This window comes from Cyprinodon tularosa, unplaced genomic scaffold (genome assembly GCF_016077235.1).
Source record: "Cyprinodon tularosa strain WSP-4 unplaced genomic scaffold, ASM1607723v1 ctg162, whole genome shotgun sequence".
NCBI lineage: Eukaryota > Metazoa > Chordata > Actinopteri > Cyprinodontiformes > Cyprinodontidae > Cyprinodon > Cyprinodon tularosa.
Genome location: NW_024038460.1, coordinates 1,011,541 through 1,027,159, shown reverse-complemented (window position 1 = coordinate 1,027,159; position 15,619 = coordinate 1,011,541). Strand labels below are relative to the sequence as shown.

The window sequence follows — 15,619 nt, the reverse complement described above, 5'->3', positions numbered from 1 at the left end:
AATAACATAGTTATGTATAATATATTACATTTCTGACTGTATATCCCTGTAATTATTACACACTGTAGCTTTAAGATGTTTATAATGTCCTCAATTGTAATACTACGGAAGAGGATTAGGGCCACTAAAGAAAAAAAAAAAGTTAACTGATTTTTTAATTTTATTTCAGTTTAGTATGAGAAAAAAGTCAGAATTCTGATTTTTTTTTCTCGGAATTCTGACTTTAATCTCAGAATTCTGACTTTTTTCTCAGAATTCTGACTTTAATCTCAGAATTCTGACTTTAATCTCAGAATTCTGACTTTTTTCTCAGAATTCTGAGATTAAAATCAGAATTCTGACTTTTTTCTCAGAATTCTGACTTTAATCTCAGAATTCTGACTGAATTCTGACAATAAAAAAAGTCAGAATTCTGAGATTAAAGTCAGAATTCTGACTTTTTCCCCATACTATACTAGCCTGGGTGCCATTCCGAACTTAGTCCCGCCCACAAGGTTTGAGATCGGGAAGTTCGGTCTGGCTCTGCTCCACAGTAGCGCGAGTATGATCGCCCACCCTCTGGCGATCCAATCAAATTGTCAGGGCGGGCTTTATACGACGATGGACAGATGATCAACAGTAACGTAATCAACCACGTGACCAAAGCGCGCTTGGGTGACAACAACAATGGCTGCCGCTGGATAGTTAAGGTGAGTAGATTCTGCTATTAGGTCTGTTCTAGAAGATATCGACAGCAAAATAATTTTAAAAGAGGAACAGAGAAACGCGATCAAGGCTCATCTTCTTATTCTAGGCGTGCAACTGCACGCTTTGATTTTTGTTGACGACAACTATGCCTCGCTTAACATACGTCACGCACTCCGTTGCTCTTATTGGTTGTAGGTCTATCCAATTGAGTGCAGAGGCATTTTTTTTCCTGGTTCGTTAGAAACACGCCCCATAATCACAGCTCTATGGAGCAGTATCAGACTCATATTCTGACTAGAATTGAGTAGGACTACGTCAGGCTAATACTATACCGAAATAAAATAAAAAAAATCAGTTAACTCTTTTTTTTCAGTGGCCCTAATCGTCTTCCGTAGGTAGCCTACTGTGGATGGATCAACATATTTATTCAGTTAAATTTTTTCCCATATTGTTGATCCATGACCTAAACTTTGGTATTCAATGCTCTAGACTAGATGACAAAGGATTACTGTGTTGTTTGTTGACCCAAGCCATAATAAATGGAAAAAACTATAACAACACAATAAACATTTCAGTCATGTTCTTCAAAAATAAAGAGGAAGTTTATTTTACAAGAAATTGGAAACACTTTATGCAGCGTTCCTTTCATCCATCCATCCATCTTCTAACACACTTAATCCCAAGTGGGACGGCGAGGGGTACCAGTGCCTATCTCCAGCTGTCTACGGGTGAGAGGCGGGGTCCACCCTGGGCAGGTCGCCAGTCCATCAACACAGAGACAAACAGGACAAACAACCATTCACGCACACACTCAAACCTAAGGAGAATTTAGAGAAGCCAACTAACCTAACTGTCATGTTTTTGGACTGTGGGAGTACCTGGAGAGAACCCACGCATGTTCAGGGAGAACATGCAAACTCCATGCAGAAAGACCCTGGGCCGGGAATCAAACCCAGAACCTTCTTGCTGCAAGGCAGCAGTGCTACAGCAAAGAGCTCGTCTGCCGAAAACCAAAACTCAAAAGATGAATTTGCTTAAAAATACAGCGAGACAAAAGAGTAACTTTACAGCAAAGATGAACAAAATCATGTCAATGTGGGAGAAGGTGTGTCGGGGCAGACCCAGGACGTTGAAGGCTCCTGCTGTTAAGCGCCAGCGTCTCCAGGCGGCCGAGACGCTTCGGCGACCAGCTGCAGAAAAAAAGACGATAGTGAGGCTGGTTTATTTCTATAACACAATTCAGTAGAAATCAATTGACAGTGCTTCGCATGAATGAAACAATAAAATATAAGGAAAATAAAAGGCAAGTAAAGATAAAGCTGTGTGATGGTGCGGCTCTTTCTTCAGCCTCCAGGATGCTCATCAGAAAACAACCAGATGGATTTCTAACAGATCTCAGCAGGTTTCACTCACAAACTCTTTTTATTTCTCTGCCTTTCTCATTTTTTGTTATATTCAAATTAGGGGGAAGAGTTTCCTGTAGTGGTCAGAGCTTAAAGGAATAGTACACCCAAAACATGATTAGCCTTCATGTTCTACTCACCCCCATGCTGAACAACACTCTGGAGTACTTTTTTGATATCTCAAATGCATCTGGAGATCTGGGAGGCTTCTTGCTGTCTGCTGACATTCAAATAATGGAGGTCTATGGTGCCCGAGGCAGAAAGGTCCATAAAAGTCCACAAAAAACGTGTCAATATTCCTCCATACTGCTCGTCCAATGTATTCCAAGTGTCCTGAGTGGGTAGCATCCAGAATTTACTCGAAACGAGGTCATTTAGAATGTTTTTAGAGCATAAACAGTAGTTTATATGATTTCCTAAAAGCGCGTTCACGAGTCTACGGAAACCACGGCAGACCAAACCAGATGAAAGTGCGCATTCAGCGTCTGCTCTGCCGATAATGCAAGCGTAGAAGAAGAAATGTGCTGTTTACCTGTGCAAAGAAAGAAACAACGAAAGAAAAATGTCTGAGGACTTCAGTGTTGAGGAAGAACATGAGTTCTTTGCCGAGCTGAATGCGCACTTTCATCTGGTTTGGTCTGCCGCGGTTTCCGTAGACTCGTGAACGTGCAGGCGCGCGCTTTTAGGAAATCCTATACACTACTGTTTATGCTCTAAAAACATTCTAAATGACTTCGTTTCGAGTAAATTCTGGACGCTACCCACTCAGGACACTTGGAATACATTGGACGAGCAGTATGGAGGAATATTGACACGTTTTTTGTGGACTTTTATGGACCTTTCTGCCTCGGGCGCCTTAGACCTCCATTATTTGAATGTCAGCAGACAGCAAGAAGCCTCCCAGATCTCCAGATGCATTTGAGATATCAAAAAAGTACTCCAGAGTGTTGTTCAGCATGGGGGTGAGTAGAAAATGAAGGCTAATCATGTTTTGGGTGTACTATTCCTTTAAACTGAAGCTGAGGTGCTCATACCGCCATGAAACTGAATGACTTGGAATCCATCAGGAGGTTCACTGGGTTTATGCTTTGATCAGGTGCAGAACTGCAGCGTTCAAATTTAAGGTTGGGGACAAAAGGACCAAAGGAATCAAACTTTAGAGACTTGTTGGAGGTTAGTATGCATTTGTGGCAGCTGCTCATAATCAGTAGCTGGGACTAAGAGGGTTCGGCTAACGGCTTAGCTAGCGAGTAGAAGCAACTGGTGAGCTGTTAGTGCTTGTTACCAAATTAGAAGCGTTCCATCAAGCTGTGTAATGGCGGCGGAGCCAAAGTTCTTAAAGGCATGCTATGCAACATTTTTCAGTTAATTAATGTGTTCCATAACGTTTTGGATGACTAAATGAGTCATTTCCGGTCGAACAAAGGTTTTCTCGGCCGCCCTGGTGGTCTGTAGGGGAAATACCGTACACGCAATTGCAGCAGCCCTCGGCCCGCACCCACAGGCTCAGAAGTCTCGTGCATCGCGAGAGTCGGTCTTGCTTTACGGCGAGAACTGCTTCACGCCCCCAGTGAAAGGCATGCTCGTTGCTAGCGCAGTGGCGATATTTGTGCAGTTATCATGGCGGAACCAGCGAGAAAACAGCGAAAGCCCCTGTCGGAAACATGCTAAATTTTCCAAACCCGAAAATATTTAAACTTGTAAAACCGTCACATCTTGAGCTGTGAACTAACACTGTACGACGAAACCGCGGGGCTATTTTATACGCAAATATTTAATTAGAAAGTAAAAATACTAAAAAAAAAAAAAAAAAAAATTGAAGTTAATAATATGGATATAAATAAATGATAAATACTGAATTAAAAGAACAGATAAATAAAATGTTAATAAAATAATCACCCCATAAGAAGAGCGGGTTTTCTTTTGCTCTGGGAAGAGGCCAACGCGCACAGGGGGCGTTGTGGAAGTTCTGCCTGCGGTGGGTCCAGACCTTCGGGAACAGAGTCTTTGCCGTTTGGTCGAGTTCTGAAGAGAACAACAGGAGCAGAAGAAAAAAGAGATTCTAAACCAGCGGGAATAAAACTTGACATTTCCTCCTCTTGCTCCATCAGTGTGGACAGGAATGTCTCATCCCCACAGAGGTTTGTCTGTCCACAGCTGTGGGCCGGTGGGACGCTGACCTCTGTGGAAGCTGGTGTGGGTGATGAGGCGGCGGCACAGCGGGCACGGCGTGTCGGCGGCCCGGTTCTTGGCCAGCCTGCGGAGACACGGCTCGCAGAAGACGTGAGCGCAGGGCAGACAGCTGTGGGGGCTGAAGAAGACGTCCAGACAGACGGGGCAGGTCAGGCTGTCTCTGTCCACGTCCCCAGAGTCCGAAGGACAGTCGCTGCTGCTTTCAGCCTGGGACAGAAAAAGGTTTAGAAGTTATTAACCTGAGAATCTCAGTTATTCATCTCTTTATTCATCATTTAATGCTTTCTTATTTGTTTCGTTCCTTCCCTCTCTACCTTTCCTCTGTTCTTTTCCTTCATATTGCCTCTAAACAAAATGTTATTTATTTCCTTCTATACTCTTATTCCCTTCATTTCACAGCTTCCTTCCCTTTTTTTCCTCCATCATCCTAATTCATTTTCTTCTTCAGTTTCTTTTCTTTACTCTCTCTTCTCCACTTCTTACTTTTGTTACTCCCTCACTTTCCCTTTCTTACCAATTTCCTTAGTCCCTTCCTTCTCTCTTAATCCTTTTTCATCCTTTCTTCCTATATTACTTCCTTCCAAATTATTTTCTTTCCCAATAATCTACTTTTATTTTACCTCCACTTTTTCCTCCTTCCTCACTAAATATCTCCCTTTATTTTTTTCTCTACCTTTTTCTGCACTTCCTTCCTATGCTATTTCCTTCCTTTAGTCCCTTTTCTCTTATTCCAGTTAATATTAAAGATAATAATTGAACTTTATTAATCTCACATTGAAGAAATTACCTCTGCATTTAACCCATCCCTTTGGGGAGCAGTGGGCTGCCATCGTGGGGCGCCCAGGGAGCAATCAGGGGGTTAAGTGGCAGTCTGTGGGAGTGAGTTTCGAACTCAGAACCTCAGGATTCCAAGTTCCCTAACCACCAAGCCGCCAATCCTCCAGTTTCTTCCTTTTGAAACTTCTTGCTTCCTTCCATTCCCCTTCTTACCCTTTTTCTCCCTTATTCTCTTTTTTCTTTTTCCATTAGGAGGTGTTTTCCACAATACAAGAAACAAACCAAAGGCCTGATTTTTTACATTTTTTAATCAGTGAAGCAAAGATGGACCTTTACTTGTCCCACAGAGACAGACTGTAGGAGGGATAAAGCCAGAATATGGCTGGAGTTTCACTTCCACAGAGCCACACAGAACATGGAGGATTTTATGCAGTTATGGGGTTTCAACTAAATGTTATGTACTGTCAGATGAAGGACAGCTACAATTTAACAAGCTTCTCATTTAATTATTTTTAACAGACACTTGTTTCATACCAATAATTGATTGTATGGTTTGAATTATGTAAATATTTCAAATAATAACTAAGTCTATATAAATAAGAATTTTTCTTTTACCTTCCTTACCTCCTTCAATCCCATTTGTACATTTTTCCTTCTTTCTATCCCTTTAATTCCTGTAACCTCCTTCATTCCTTCTCTCATGGTCTTGGTTCTGTTGTTCTTTACTTTGCTCTTTGTTTTCTAGTTTTTATTGGTTTAATTACAGTTTTGTTGTAATTTCTAGATTTATGTTAGTTCTCATGTTGTCCTCTGTTGCCCTCTTGTGTGTGTGTGTGTGTGTGTGTTCCTTTCCCCTTGGCTCCCTCGTTGTCTCCTCTCACACCTGCTCCTTGTCTGGTCGTTAGCCCTCCCTTTGTCTCTCTCTGCTATATATGCTCTCCCTCTGCTCTCACTCTTTGTTGGTTACTTGTCATTGCTGTCTTTCCATGCTGTGGTCTATGTTCCTCGTCTCTCCCTGGCTCCTCGTGTTTGATTTTCCCCAGATGTCTCCTCAGTTCTGGTTTGCTTTTCATTATTAGTTGGATTTTTGGATTCCTGCCTTTGTTTACTGTTTTTACCCCATTAAAACTCCCAGAAATCTCCTCTGCCTCTGCGTTTGGGTCCTCATACCTCAACTAACCCTGACACCTTCCATTTCTTACATTTTTCCCTTTTATTTTCGCTGCCTCCATCCGTCTTATTTAACCCTTTCTAGGGCAATCAGTCAAATACTATGAAAATCTAAATTTCAAGCCAATAGTGTTATTGGAATCCAGGACTAGACCTTATTACCTTTGAAACATTAAAAAACATATAGATATTTTAACGGCAAAAATTAATGTCAATGTGATAACAAGAAACATCAACTTGCCCGAATGTGTTAAGAAAAATAACAAAAGTGTTTCTATAAGAAATTCATGAAAAACACTTTTTTTGGTGCAACATAACCTTAGAGGCATTAATGCTCTGATACTGGCACTATTTTTAGTTTATAAACCTAAATATAATTGTTAACTATTCTTATTATCTCTTTAACTTTTCAATTAGCTTTTTACCATCTTTTCTTGACGTTAACTTTTTTTTCCAACTTAATTTACAGTAGGTAATATATCATTCAAGGGCTCATCTAATCGGTCAAATACCAAAATAAGATGTGCAGCCATGTAGCAGGATCTTTGCTGAATGGCTGGATATAGATCTTGTTCTTCTAGACCTCAGTGAGGGATGGGGGGGGGACTCTATTTGGCACATTTGTCCTTTAAAGGGTTAACAGTGTGGACATGTCCAGGCGACAGCTGCAGTGTCACTCTTCACTGTTGCTCTCTGTAGCTAAAAACTCCACAGTGAAATTCCCAAACCTCTACATACCGTCCACCTGACTCAGTGTGGGCATTAAAGATTCAAGAAACCCTCAGTCTGCAGGAACATCAGATCTTAAAAAGAGGCTCTTTGTTAGATTAAATGTGTTTTATTAATCTGATCTAATATTTTAAGCTTAAAAGTGATATTTCAATTAGCTGTAACCAGCAGTCTGTGAACCAGACTCTATGAAGATCAGTCTGTAAGGATGAGTTTTGTTTCCTCACCGCCTCCTCCTGCCTCTGCAGCCATCTCTCTCTCCTCCTCTCCTTCCTCCTCTGACTCTTCAGACGGTTCTTATCTCGTTTGCTGCGTCTGATCCAGGCCGAGAAGCTGGACAGGACCCGATCCTGTGAGGAGGAAGAGTCCAGATCCCAGTCACCGATTCCAATCACGTCTAACTCAAACTGTTTTAACACTTTAATCAGTTCTTTTTTTCTTTTTTTTCTAAACCTCTGGAAACTTTTCTTTGAACTTTTATTTTGTGTTTCGGGTTTTTTCTGTGATTTTTGACTAATATGGAGAAAAATCAAAATGTAATGATTGAAGACAATAACACCTTTCATAGAAAGAAAATTGAAATATTGATAATTATGATCATACGGAAGAGGATTAGGGCCACTGAAAAAAAAAGAAAAGTTAATGGATTTTTAATTCTGACTGAAATCTCAGAACATTGGATCTTAATGTAAATAGACACCATGAAGGAAAAGATGTGGGGGCACTCAGCTTCTCTGACAAAGATGTGAGTTGTTTGCAAAAAATGTAAATCTAAGTAAGTCAGTTTTTCTTAAAATAATAATTTTTGTTCAATTGAGGAGGTAAGTGAGGGACTTTGCCAATGCAACACGACAATTTACATTTAAAATAAGCATCATCTCTTATTTCAAGTGCATAATATCTAATTATCTTATTCTAAGGATAAAAAGGTTCATTCCATTGGCAGATTATCGTATTTTCCTACTCAAATGAAGGTTAAATACACTTATTTTAAGACATTTTTACTCAGTTTCAGAATGTTTTAGCAGTGTAACACATTGGTGGACAATGATGGAATAAGGTGGCTTTTTACCTGCCTGATGGGTCCCTGGTGATGCTATTTCATTAATGGAAGAGCAGAAAGTGATTAAAACCAGAGAGCAAGTTCAGTCTTTAAAACAAACATGGCTACGGCTTGATGCTAACATGTTTTTTAGCTGTCAGAATTGAGTCAGAATTCTGAGTTTTTTTCTTATATTATACTGAAAATGTAAAAATCAGTTAACTCTTTTTTATTTTTTCAGTGGCCCTAATCCTCTTCCATATGATTATTTTCTGGAAATGTTTTAAAAAATTATCTTTGGCCTCCGAAGATCATGCAGGAGAAAAAAAGGAAAAACTGATCAGGACAGAAATATTTAACTTTATAAAACAAAACATCAAACAGGATATAGACTGATGCGTCTTTGAAGGGACACAATTAGGGCAGAAACGTAAAGGCACCCCAACGGGTTCGTCTGGATTCAAATCACAAGCTTCTAGATCTTTACCTAGGAGTTTTAAAGGTAAGTCCATATTCAGAATTCAAACTCCCAAAAGTACTTTAAAAATGAAATGATTCCATCCTGTTCAATAAATGATCAGTGTTTTTTAATTCAGAGTAATTTTCATGTGAATGTGCTTTACTGGAGGCATCCATGTTTGTCAAAGAACTCTACTGCCACCTACTGGTTTGTGACGTCACGGTGCGGTATCGGCTGTTGATCAAGTCCCAGTGCTGCATCTGGTGTTTGTCACAACGCGCTATTATCCAAGTCATCTTGAAAACATTCTTCTTCCAAATGTTGGCTACATTTACGTGTTTTTTCTCTGACCAGAAGTTCGATGGCAAATCCTCCCTCTTCAAGTTGGCGATCCAACGACGAACCTGCCGTGGAGGATCAGGAATCGGAAAAGTAAAAGAACTAATTTTTTTTTTAACTTTTTCCCGATGTATTCCGACATCCAGCTGCCATGCACGTGGGCATTGTCAGTTTCACTATAGCTCTGGTGAATTTCAATGGTGAAGTCCTCTGGAAATCTTCAATAATTGTTGTTGATTGCAGATGTGTCTAGTAGTTCCCATTGATTTTGCTTGTAAAGCAGGAAGAATGGCGCTAGGCTTACCGCACCGTGACGTCACTGCTGGAAGATGGCAGGAGGGAGGGGCTACTATATCTGGGCAAAAATGGCCGCTCCTGGACTCGGTGATCGCAACAAAAAATATTTAAATTTTTTTTACTGATTAATTAAATCACCACAAAGTTTTAGGTATAAATAATGATCCATTGATTGCCCTTTGCTGATCGGACTTTTCCTTGAAAGGAGAATTAAGTAAATCTAAGCAGAGATCAACTGTATATCAGCTAATGTGACAGATTCTTCGATCCAGGCATTTTTTTTTTCTTAAAAAAGCAAAGAATAAAACTTACGGCTTCCTCCGCCCGCTCAGGTTCTCCTTCAGAGGTGGATCTCCTCCTGAGGAAAACTTCCTCTGCTGGCTGAAGCTCCACAGACCGAGATCCTCCAGGGATTACAGAAACCGAGGGGAGAGCATCTCTGCAGGCTTCGTGATCTGAGTCCGACTGAGAATCTGTTGGACCTCTAACAGAGGGATCAGTCTGTGATGTATGTGTGTGAGCTGCAGCACAGTGCTGCAGGTTCTTAGCTGCAGGGACAGGATCCAAAGCCTCTGCAGGAGCGACGGGAGGCAGACATGGCAGGTGGGTGACCAGGGCATTTTCCGGAGCAGCGTTCTCTTTCAGGTCCACGGGCCGACCCGCGAGTCCCGCCCCCCTAGGCTGGACGATGAAGAGGAGGTTCTTTTGGTCCAGATCTACCCGACTCCTGCTGAGATGAACGCTGGCATCACGGCCGCACGGACAGTCGAAGCTCCTTAGGAAGCTGAAGCCGCCCAAACGAGCCCCGCAGTGACGGCAGCTCAGCTTCCCTGCAGTCCACAGAGCCTGAGGGGGGAGAGAGACATCTGACTGGATACCCAGAAAATGAAGGTTAAAAAAAATGGCATTTTTAGATTCAAGTTTGTCTTTTTTTTGTTTCAATTTTCTTTTAAATTACCGTAAATTCCGGACTATAGAGCGCACCTGATTACAAGCCCCACGCTCTAATTTTAGAAAGAAAATCAATTTTGTACTTTTATAAGCCGCACCGGATTTTAAGCCGCAGGTTTCCCACGTTATATGAGATATTTACAAATGAAGATATTACACGTGAGGAATTTTTTAACGTTTCATTTAATCCGTATGATAAAACAAACAAATATGGTACATATTATGAATGCTTTTTGTTTCAAACTACCTGTAACACATTTAAATATACGTATGTGTCGGTAACACGCAAATAACGCTGCATATACCGGTACTTTTAATTGAACAACGCACAGAACATTGCAGCCGACCAGGAAAAGTCATTAATCACTTTCTTCTTCCTCCTGCACACTAAAACCCTCAAAGTCCTCTTCCTCGGTGTCTGAATGGAACAGCTTCAGGATGACGTCACTGACTTCAGTCTCATCCTTGTCGCTCTCACTTGAGCACTCGCGGTCCTCTTTATCCCGCAGCAGCCCAGCCTTCCGAAACACGCCGGTGATGCTTGATGTTTTCACACGGCTCCACGCATTGAGAACCCACTGGTTGACATCAGTGAAAGATTCCCTTCGCATGCGGCCAGTTTTGGTGAAGGATTTCTCGCCACTGGTCATCACCTCTATGAATAATTTTATTGGTCTGTTTTTCGCACCATGAAAAAAAAAAAAACATGTATTAGCCGCACTGTATTATTAACCTGACTCCGCCAGACGGATTTGCTCCGCATATCCATCTGGAAACCTTCCGTTGAAGTAATTTTGGGAAGGGGCAAAAATACTGGTTAGCTGATTGGCCTATGTTGGTGATAGACGGGCCAAATAAACCAATCAGATCAACGAAGCATATGACGTACTAACAGAGGGACGACGAAAACACAACCACAAACCAGGCTACTCTTGCCGAAACCAGTCGGGAGAAGAGCAAAATCATCTTTTCCTCTGAGAAAAGCCTCCAGAGCAGTGTTTTGCTCCTCTTTCAGTGAAGAAATACTCTGTAATTCCGATAAAACTTGCTCGTAGCCACGCTAGTTTCATCGGCTGAAGCCGCCATGTTCTTTAGACTGAACTGTCGCGCTTCTCGTTGCGTCACACCTCAACCCGCCTCAAAGCCAACGCTGATTGGACGTTCGTTTGGTGAACGGCTCCAAATTTTCTTTAACGGAGAGTCTCCAGACTGATCTGCGAGTGAAACCTTGAAAGCTCGCGAGATCAGGATGGTCTCGAGAGGCTACTGTATTATAGGCTGCAGTGTTCAAACAGCGGGAAAAAAGTTAAAACAGTTAAAACACCTGAAGGAAATATTCCAATGTGTTGCATTCAGGAAGCATGAATTCAAAAAGTATTTTTTAGCCTTTTTTCAATAAAAGAATACCTTTCTGTTAATGAAAAAACATTAAATTTTTAACATTATTTCCATAAAACAGCAGCTGAAACGTGAGCTCCTCCAGAACCGACTGACCTGCTGAACCAAAGCAAGGATCCAGTCTGGGAGGTTGTCAGCATCTATGTGCCAAATGCTGCAGCCAGCAGCTGGGCTTTCATCAGCCGCCTGAAAGAGAGCAAACCAATCACAGCGCTGCTTTAGACTCCGCATCGTACAAGAAGCAACTCTCCCAAAGTCGGTTTTCATGATATTTTTAGCTGTTTTTTTCAAATCATCAAATCAAAATAAGAAAAAATACTTTATAAAAGACATTTCAAACAGTTATGAGAAGAAGAGCAGAATAAAAAACAATAAAGAACTCATCATTATATAGTTTGAAGAGTTAAATCCCAGCAGATAAACAGGAGCTAACGATAGACTTTAGCTCAGAAGAAGAGAGAAACCTGCACAGCGAAACATTACCCACCGTCAGCAAACATGTAAAGTCTAGGAGCGCCCTGCGACACCGTCTGCAGCGGAGCGTCGCTCCGTCCATCTGTTGGTAATAAAGGAGAGATGGAGCTTCTGGTTGGTTACTGGAGGTCATTTCCTGTTATCCGTTTCAACCTAATAGCTTCAGCTGAAATGATGAGAACTTCAGCTGCAACTCAATAAATCAGAACATCTAAACACTGGATCAAAACAATAAAAATGGTTTTGAATAAAAGAGATATGAGTCTGTTTAAAACGATGTCAGGATTAGGGATGGGTATTTTCGCCAAAGTTCTAAATCGATTCGATTTTGATTCATTCAGTTCTAAATCGATTAATTTCGATTCGATCTGTTTTTACAATAATGTAAGTGGTTCAACTGTTTCAAAATAATCATGTATTTTGTTTTTTCTTGTCACATGACAGGGTTCCTACAGCATAAGGCGAGTTAAATTCAAGACTTTTTAAGACTTTTTAAAGCCACTTGAAATAAAAATTTAAGACCAAATTCACAAGAAACACAAGAAAAACCTGCTTGCGACAACTTAACCCAAAGGTTTATTTTAACATAAACCACTGCACTAATGTTTCAAAGTTTGAAAAGCTTCTCATACAGGAAGAAAGCTAAAAACACACAAATGACAGATATATTTTAACAATTATTTAACTGAATTCACAAACTTTGTTTTAGCAGGGAACAAAACAAATCAGATTTAAAGCCACAACATAACCAGTGCTAAGTCTTTTTTGCAGCTATTTTTCTTTGTATGGTTTTCTTAGTATGTTTGATTTGGTGATAAGTGGAGGCGTTGCAGAGACAAGGGTGGAACTAAACTGAGAAATACCGGCTGTTTCTCTGTAACTCAATTTTGACGCTTTGTGTTTCGTGCTTCGCATGCGACTCCACTGCCTTAATTCCCATCGTTCTGAGCTTGAATGACTTCTTGAATAAATCCACTGAGCCTCATGTATGTTCCCTGGTTTTAGCCATGGAGAAAACTCTTGGCTGGAGACAATTTTGGTTACATTTACACTTGCTCATATTTTCCAGACAAAAAGTAAATGGTGCATCTCCCAAATGTCCCGGCAGCAACAACGCTTTATTGGTTCCGCTATCGGGATGAAACCAATAATGACAAGCCGTTATTTTTTTATAAAAAAAAAAAAAGGTCAATTTTAATGTTTTATTTAGATTACAAAAATAAATAATGATAAAAATAATCATATTTATGATGTTTTAGAAATTAAGACCTACGAAAGACTGATTTAAGACATTTTAATACCAATTAAGGCCTTCCGTAAAAATTCAAAAAATATCCACTGGACTTGGTTTTCAAGATTTGAAGACGTCTTCAAATCTTGAAAACCAAATCCAGTGGATATTTTTTGAATTTTTACGGAATGACTATGACCTGGATGACTGAGAACCTTCATCAGCACAATTAAGGCCTTAGTTTTATTTTGAAGAATTCAATGCCTTTTAAGACTTTTTAAGGACCCGCGGGAACCCTGCATGAAACACAAAGTGCAAACTTGTAAATCAGATAGTTTAAACTTGAGATGTGAAGAAAACTGTCTCAAAAGTGCAAACTTGTTTGTGAAAAGTGAAAAAGTGAAGCCTCACTCGAGCAAGCAGACGTGACACAGCAGACATTCCTGAGCTGCATTATCTTCAATGCACAAACCATATTGGCAGCGTTGTCTTTAACAACTACAGGGTGTTTTCTATTCAGCCCCCCATTTGTTAATGTCTTCAGTCAACCTATTGGCTATATTTGCAGCTGTCTGGCTTGAAGTAATCTTAAGTGCATCTTTCCTGCTTATTTGAATGTGAACGTCACGCGGGTCACTATAAAATCGATCTCATTCCCAGACATCGATTGTGCAAAAATGTAAAGGAATCGATTAAATTGATTTTTTTACCCAGCCCTAGTCAGGATCTATATATAGTATAGCAGACATACTTGGTATTGGGTGTGCGGCTATTAACCACTTTTATTTGTTTAATGTTTTGTTTTTTTTATCCTTATTTGCTTTTATTTTCCTTTTATTTTATCATTTCACGTAAAGTACTTTGAATTGTCCATGTACTGAATTGTGCCAGTCGGCCTCGGCAGATGGCCGCTTACACTCAGCCTAGTTCTGCTGGAGGTTTCTGTTGGGTTCAAAAATGTAGGTTCATAAAAGAGAAACTGAGTCCACACAGAAGAGGGATTTTTTTAACGGCTCCTGCAGAAGGAGAGAGCTACCTTCAGCTACATCTCCTCTCTGACTGACTTCTTCTGCAAAGCCTTTTTATTAGCAGATCATAACACATGGGGTGGGTTACAAAATAGAGTGTTCTTCTGACAGGGCAATTGATCAGGTCATAGGACAAAATGCTCCTCTGATTGAATCACAGAATAGAGTGGTCTCCTGATAACTGTGATTAGCCTTGCACAAATATCAGCAATTTTCTACCACCGTTGCATGACAGTCTTCAGTAAACAGAGTGAAGCATCTTATTTCTCCAATGTTCCATATGCACAAACATTAACTTTATAATCATCATTGAATAAACCTGACAGTTTCTTCCTGTTAAAAGGGAGTTTTTCCTCTCCACTGTCGCTACAAGCATGCTTGGTGTGAGGGATTGTATTTGAGTCGATGCAATCAACTGGTTTTCCTTAGATAGAACATTTTGAATCAATCTGACTGGATGATCTGGTTGAAATGTAAAGTGCCTTGAGATGACGTGTTGTGAATTGATGCTATAGAAATAAACTGAATAGAATTGCTATGCAAATAAACTTGCCTTGAGCTTCTGCTGAGACATTATGGAGATAAACCAGTGAGCTTCCACTGAGATTTAGAATAATAATTCTTAGAGCCATTTTTAATGTTGTGCAGAATTTGAGTTAATTTACGAATGTACAAATTATTTGGTTCATATTTAGTAATTTTCTGGACTATACGTCACATCAGCCAAAAAATGTATTATGAGGACGAAAAAAATAAATATATATATATATATATATATATACGTTGCACTGGACTAAAAGTCGCATCTTTTTGAAAGGTTATTCTATCCATGGAATCCGTGTTTTGATGACTGCCGCGTGGTAGGCTACTGCTCGGAGACCGCATTGTTTTATTTCATGAACGATTATCTGAGAAGCAGTGATAACGAGCCAGTTGCCCTCTGGTTGTTTTTCATATCACCACTACTACCTAACTAGTTTTTCACTGATTCCAGTCTGTCATTCAGCTGCACTATAACCATTTTCGACTGCATATTAATTTACTTTCAGCTTGAATTCAGCAGTATATGAATTTCTTTTGGGTGGCATATTTCTGTTTGGTCGTCGTTGTAAAGCTAATTTGTTTTGTTGTGGTAAGTTGTAACGTTTTTTCTTTCAGTGGTATTAATGGAATACATGTTGTGAGCAAAGCTACACAGCGCCCTCTCCTGGTGAAAAAAAAAACGTATATATGTCGCACCAGAGTATAAGTTGCATGTCCAGCTATACCATGAAAAGAAGGTGTGACTAAAGGCCAATTTATTCTTCTGATGCAAAGCCCTTGCAACCGTCAAATCTGTGCAACCGTCAGATTATAATCAAAAATGTCTACGGACCTTTACTGGTTGTTGATTTTCTTTATTCGTATCCCGCTGATTTTTAATTGTTACCCCGATTTAAT

At 40.2% G+C, this 15,619-nt stretch overlaps 1 protein-coding gene across 1 annotated transcript; it reads right to left on the bottom strand.

The window, feature by feature from the left end:
- Positions 1–1,547: 1,547 nt before the first annotated feature.
- On the bottom strand, positions 1,548–14,777 carry LOC119780558 (E3 ubiquitin-protein ligase RNF180-like). The gene is made up of 8 exons (XM_038280624.1): positions 14,733–14,777; positions 11,934–12,002; positions 11,543–11,632; positions 9,410–9,943; positions 7,187–7,309; positions 4,271–4,490; positions 3,990–4,115; positions 1,548–1,877 (listed from the first exon to the last, which is right to left on the bottom strand). Exons 1-8 carry the CDS (start codon positions 14,751–14,753, stop codon positions 1,705–1,707), a joined length of 1,356 nt encoding a protein of 451 aa, XP_038136552.1. The 5' UTR covers positions 14,754–14,777; the 3' UTR covers positions 1,548–1,704.
- Between the last annotated feature and the right edge of the window lie 842 nt (positions 14,778–15,619).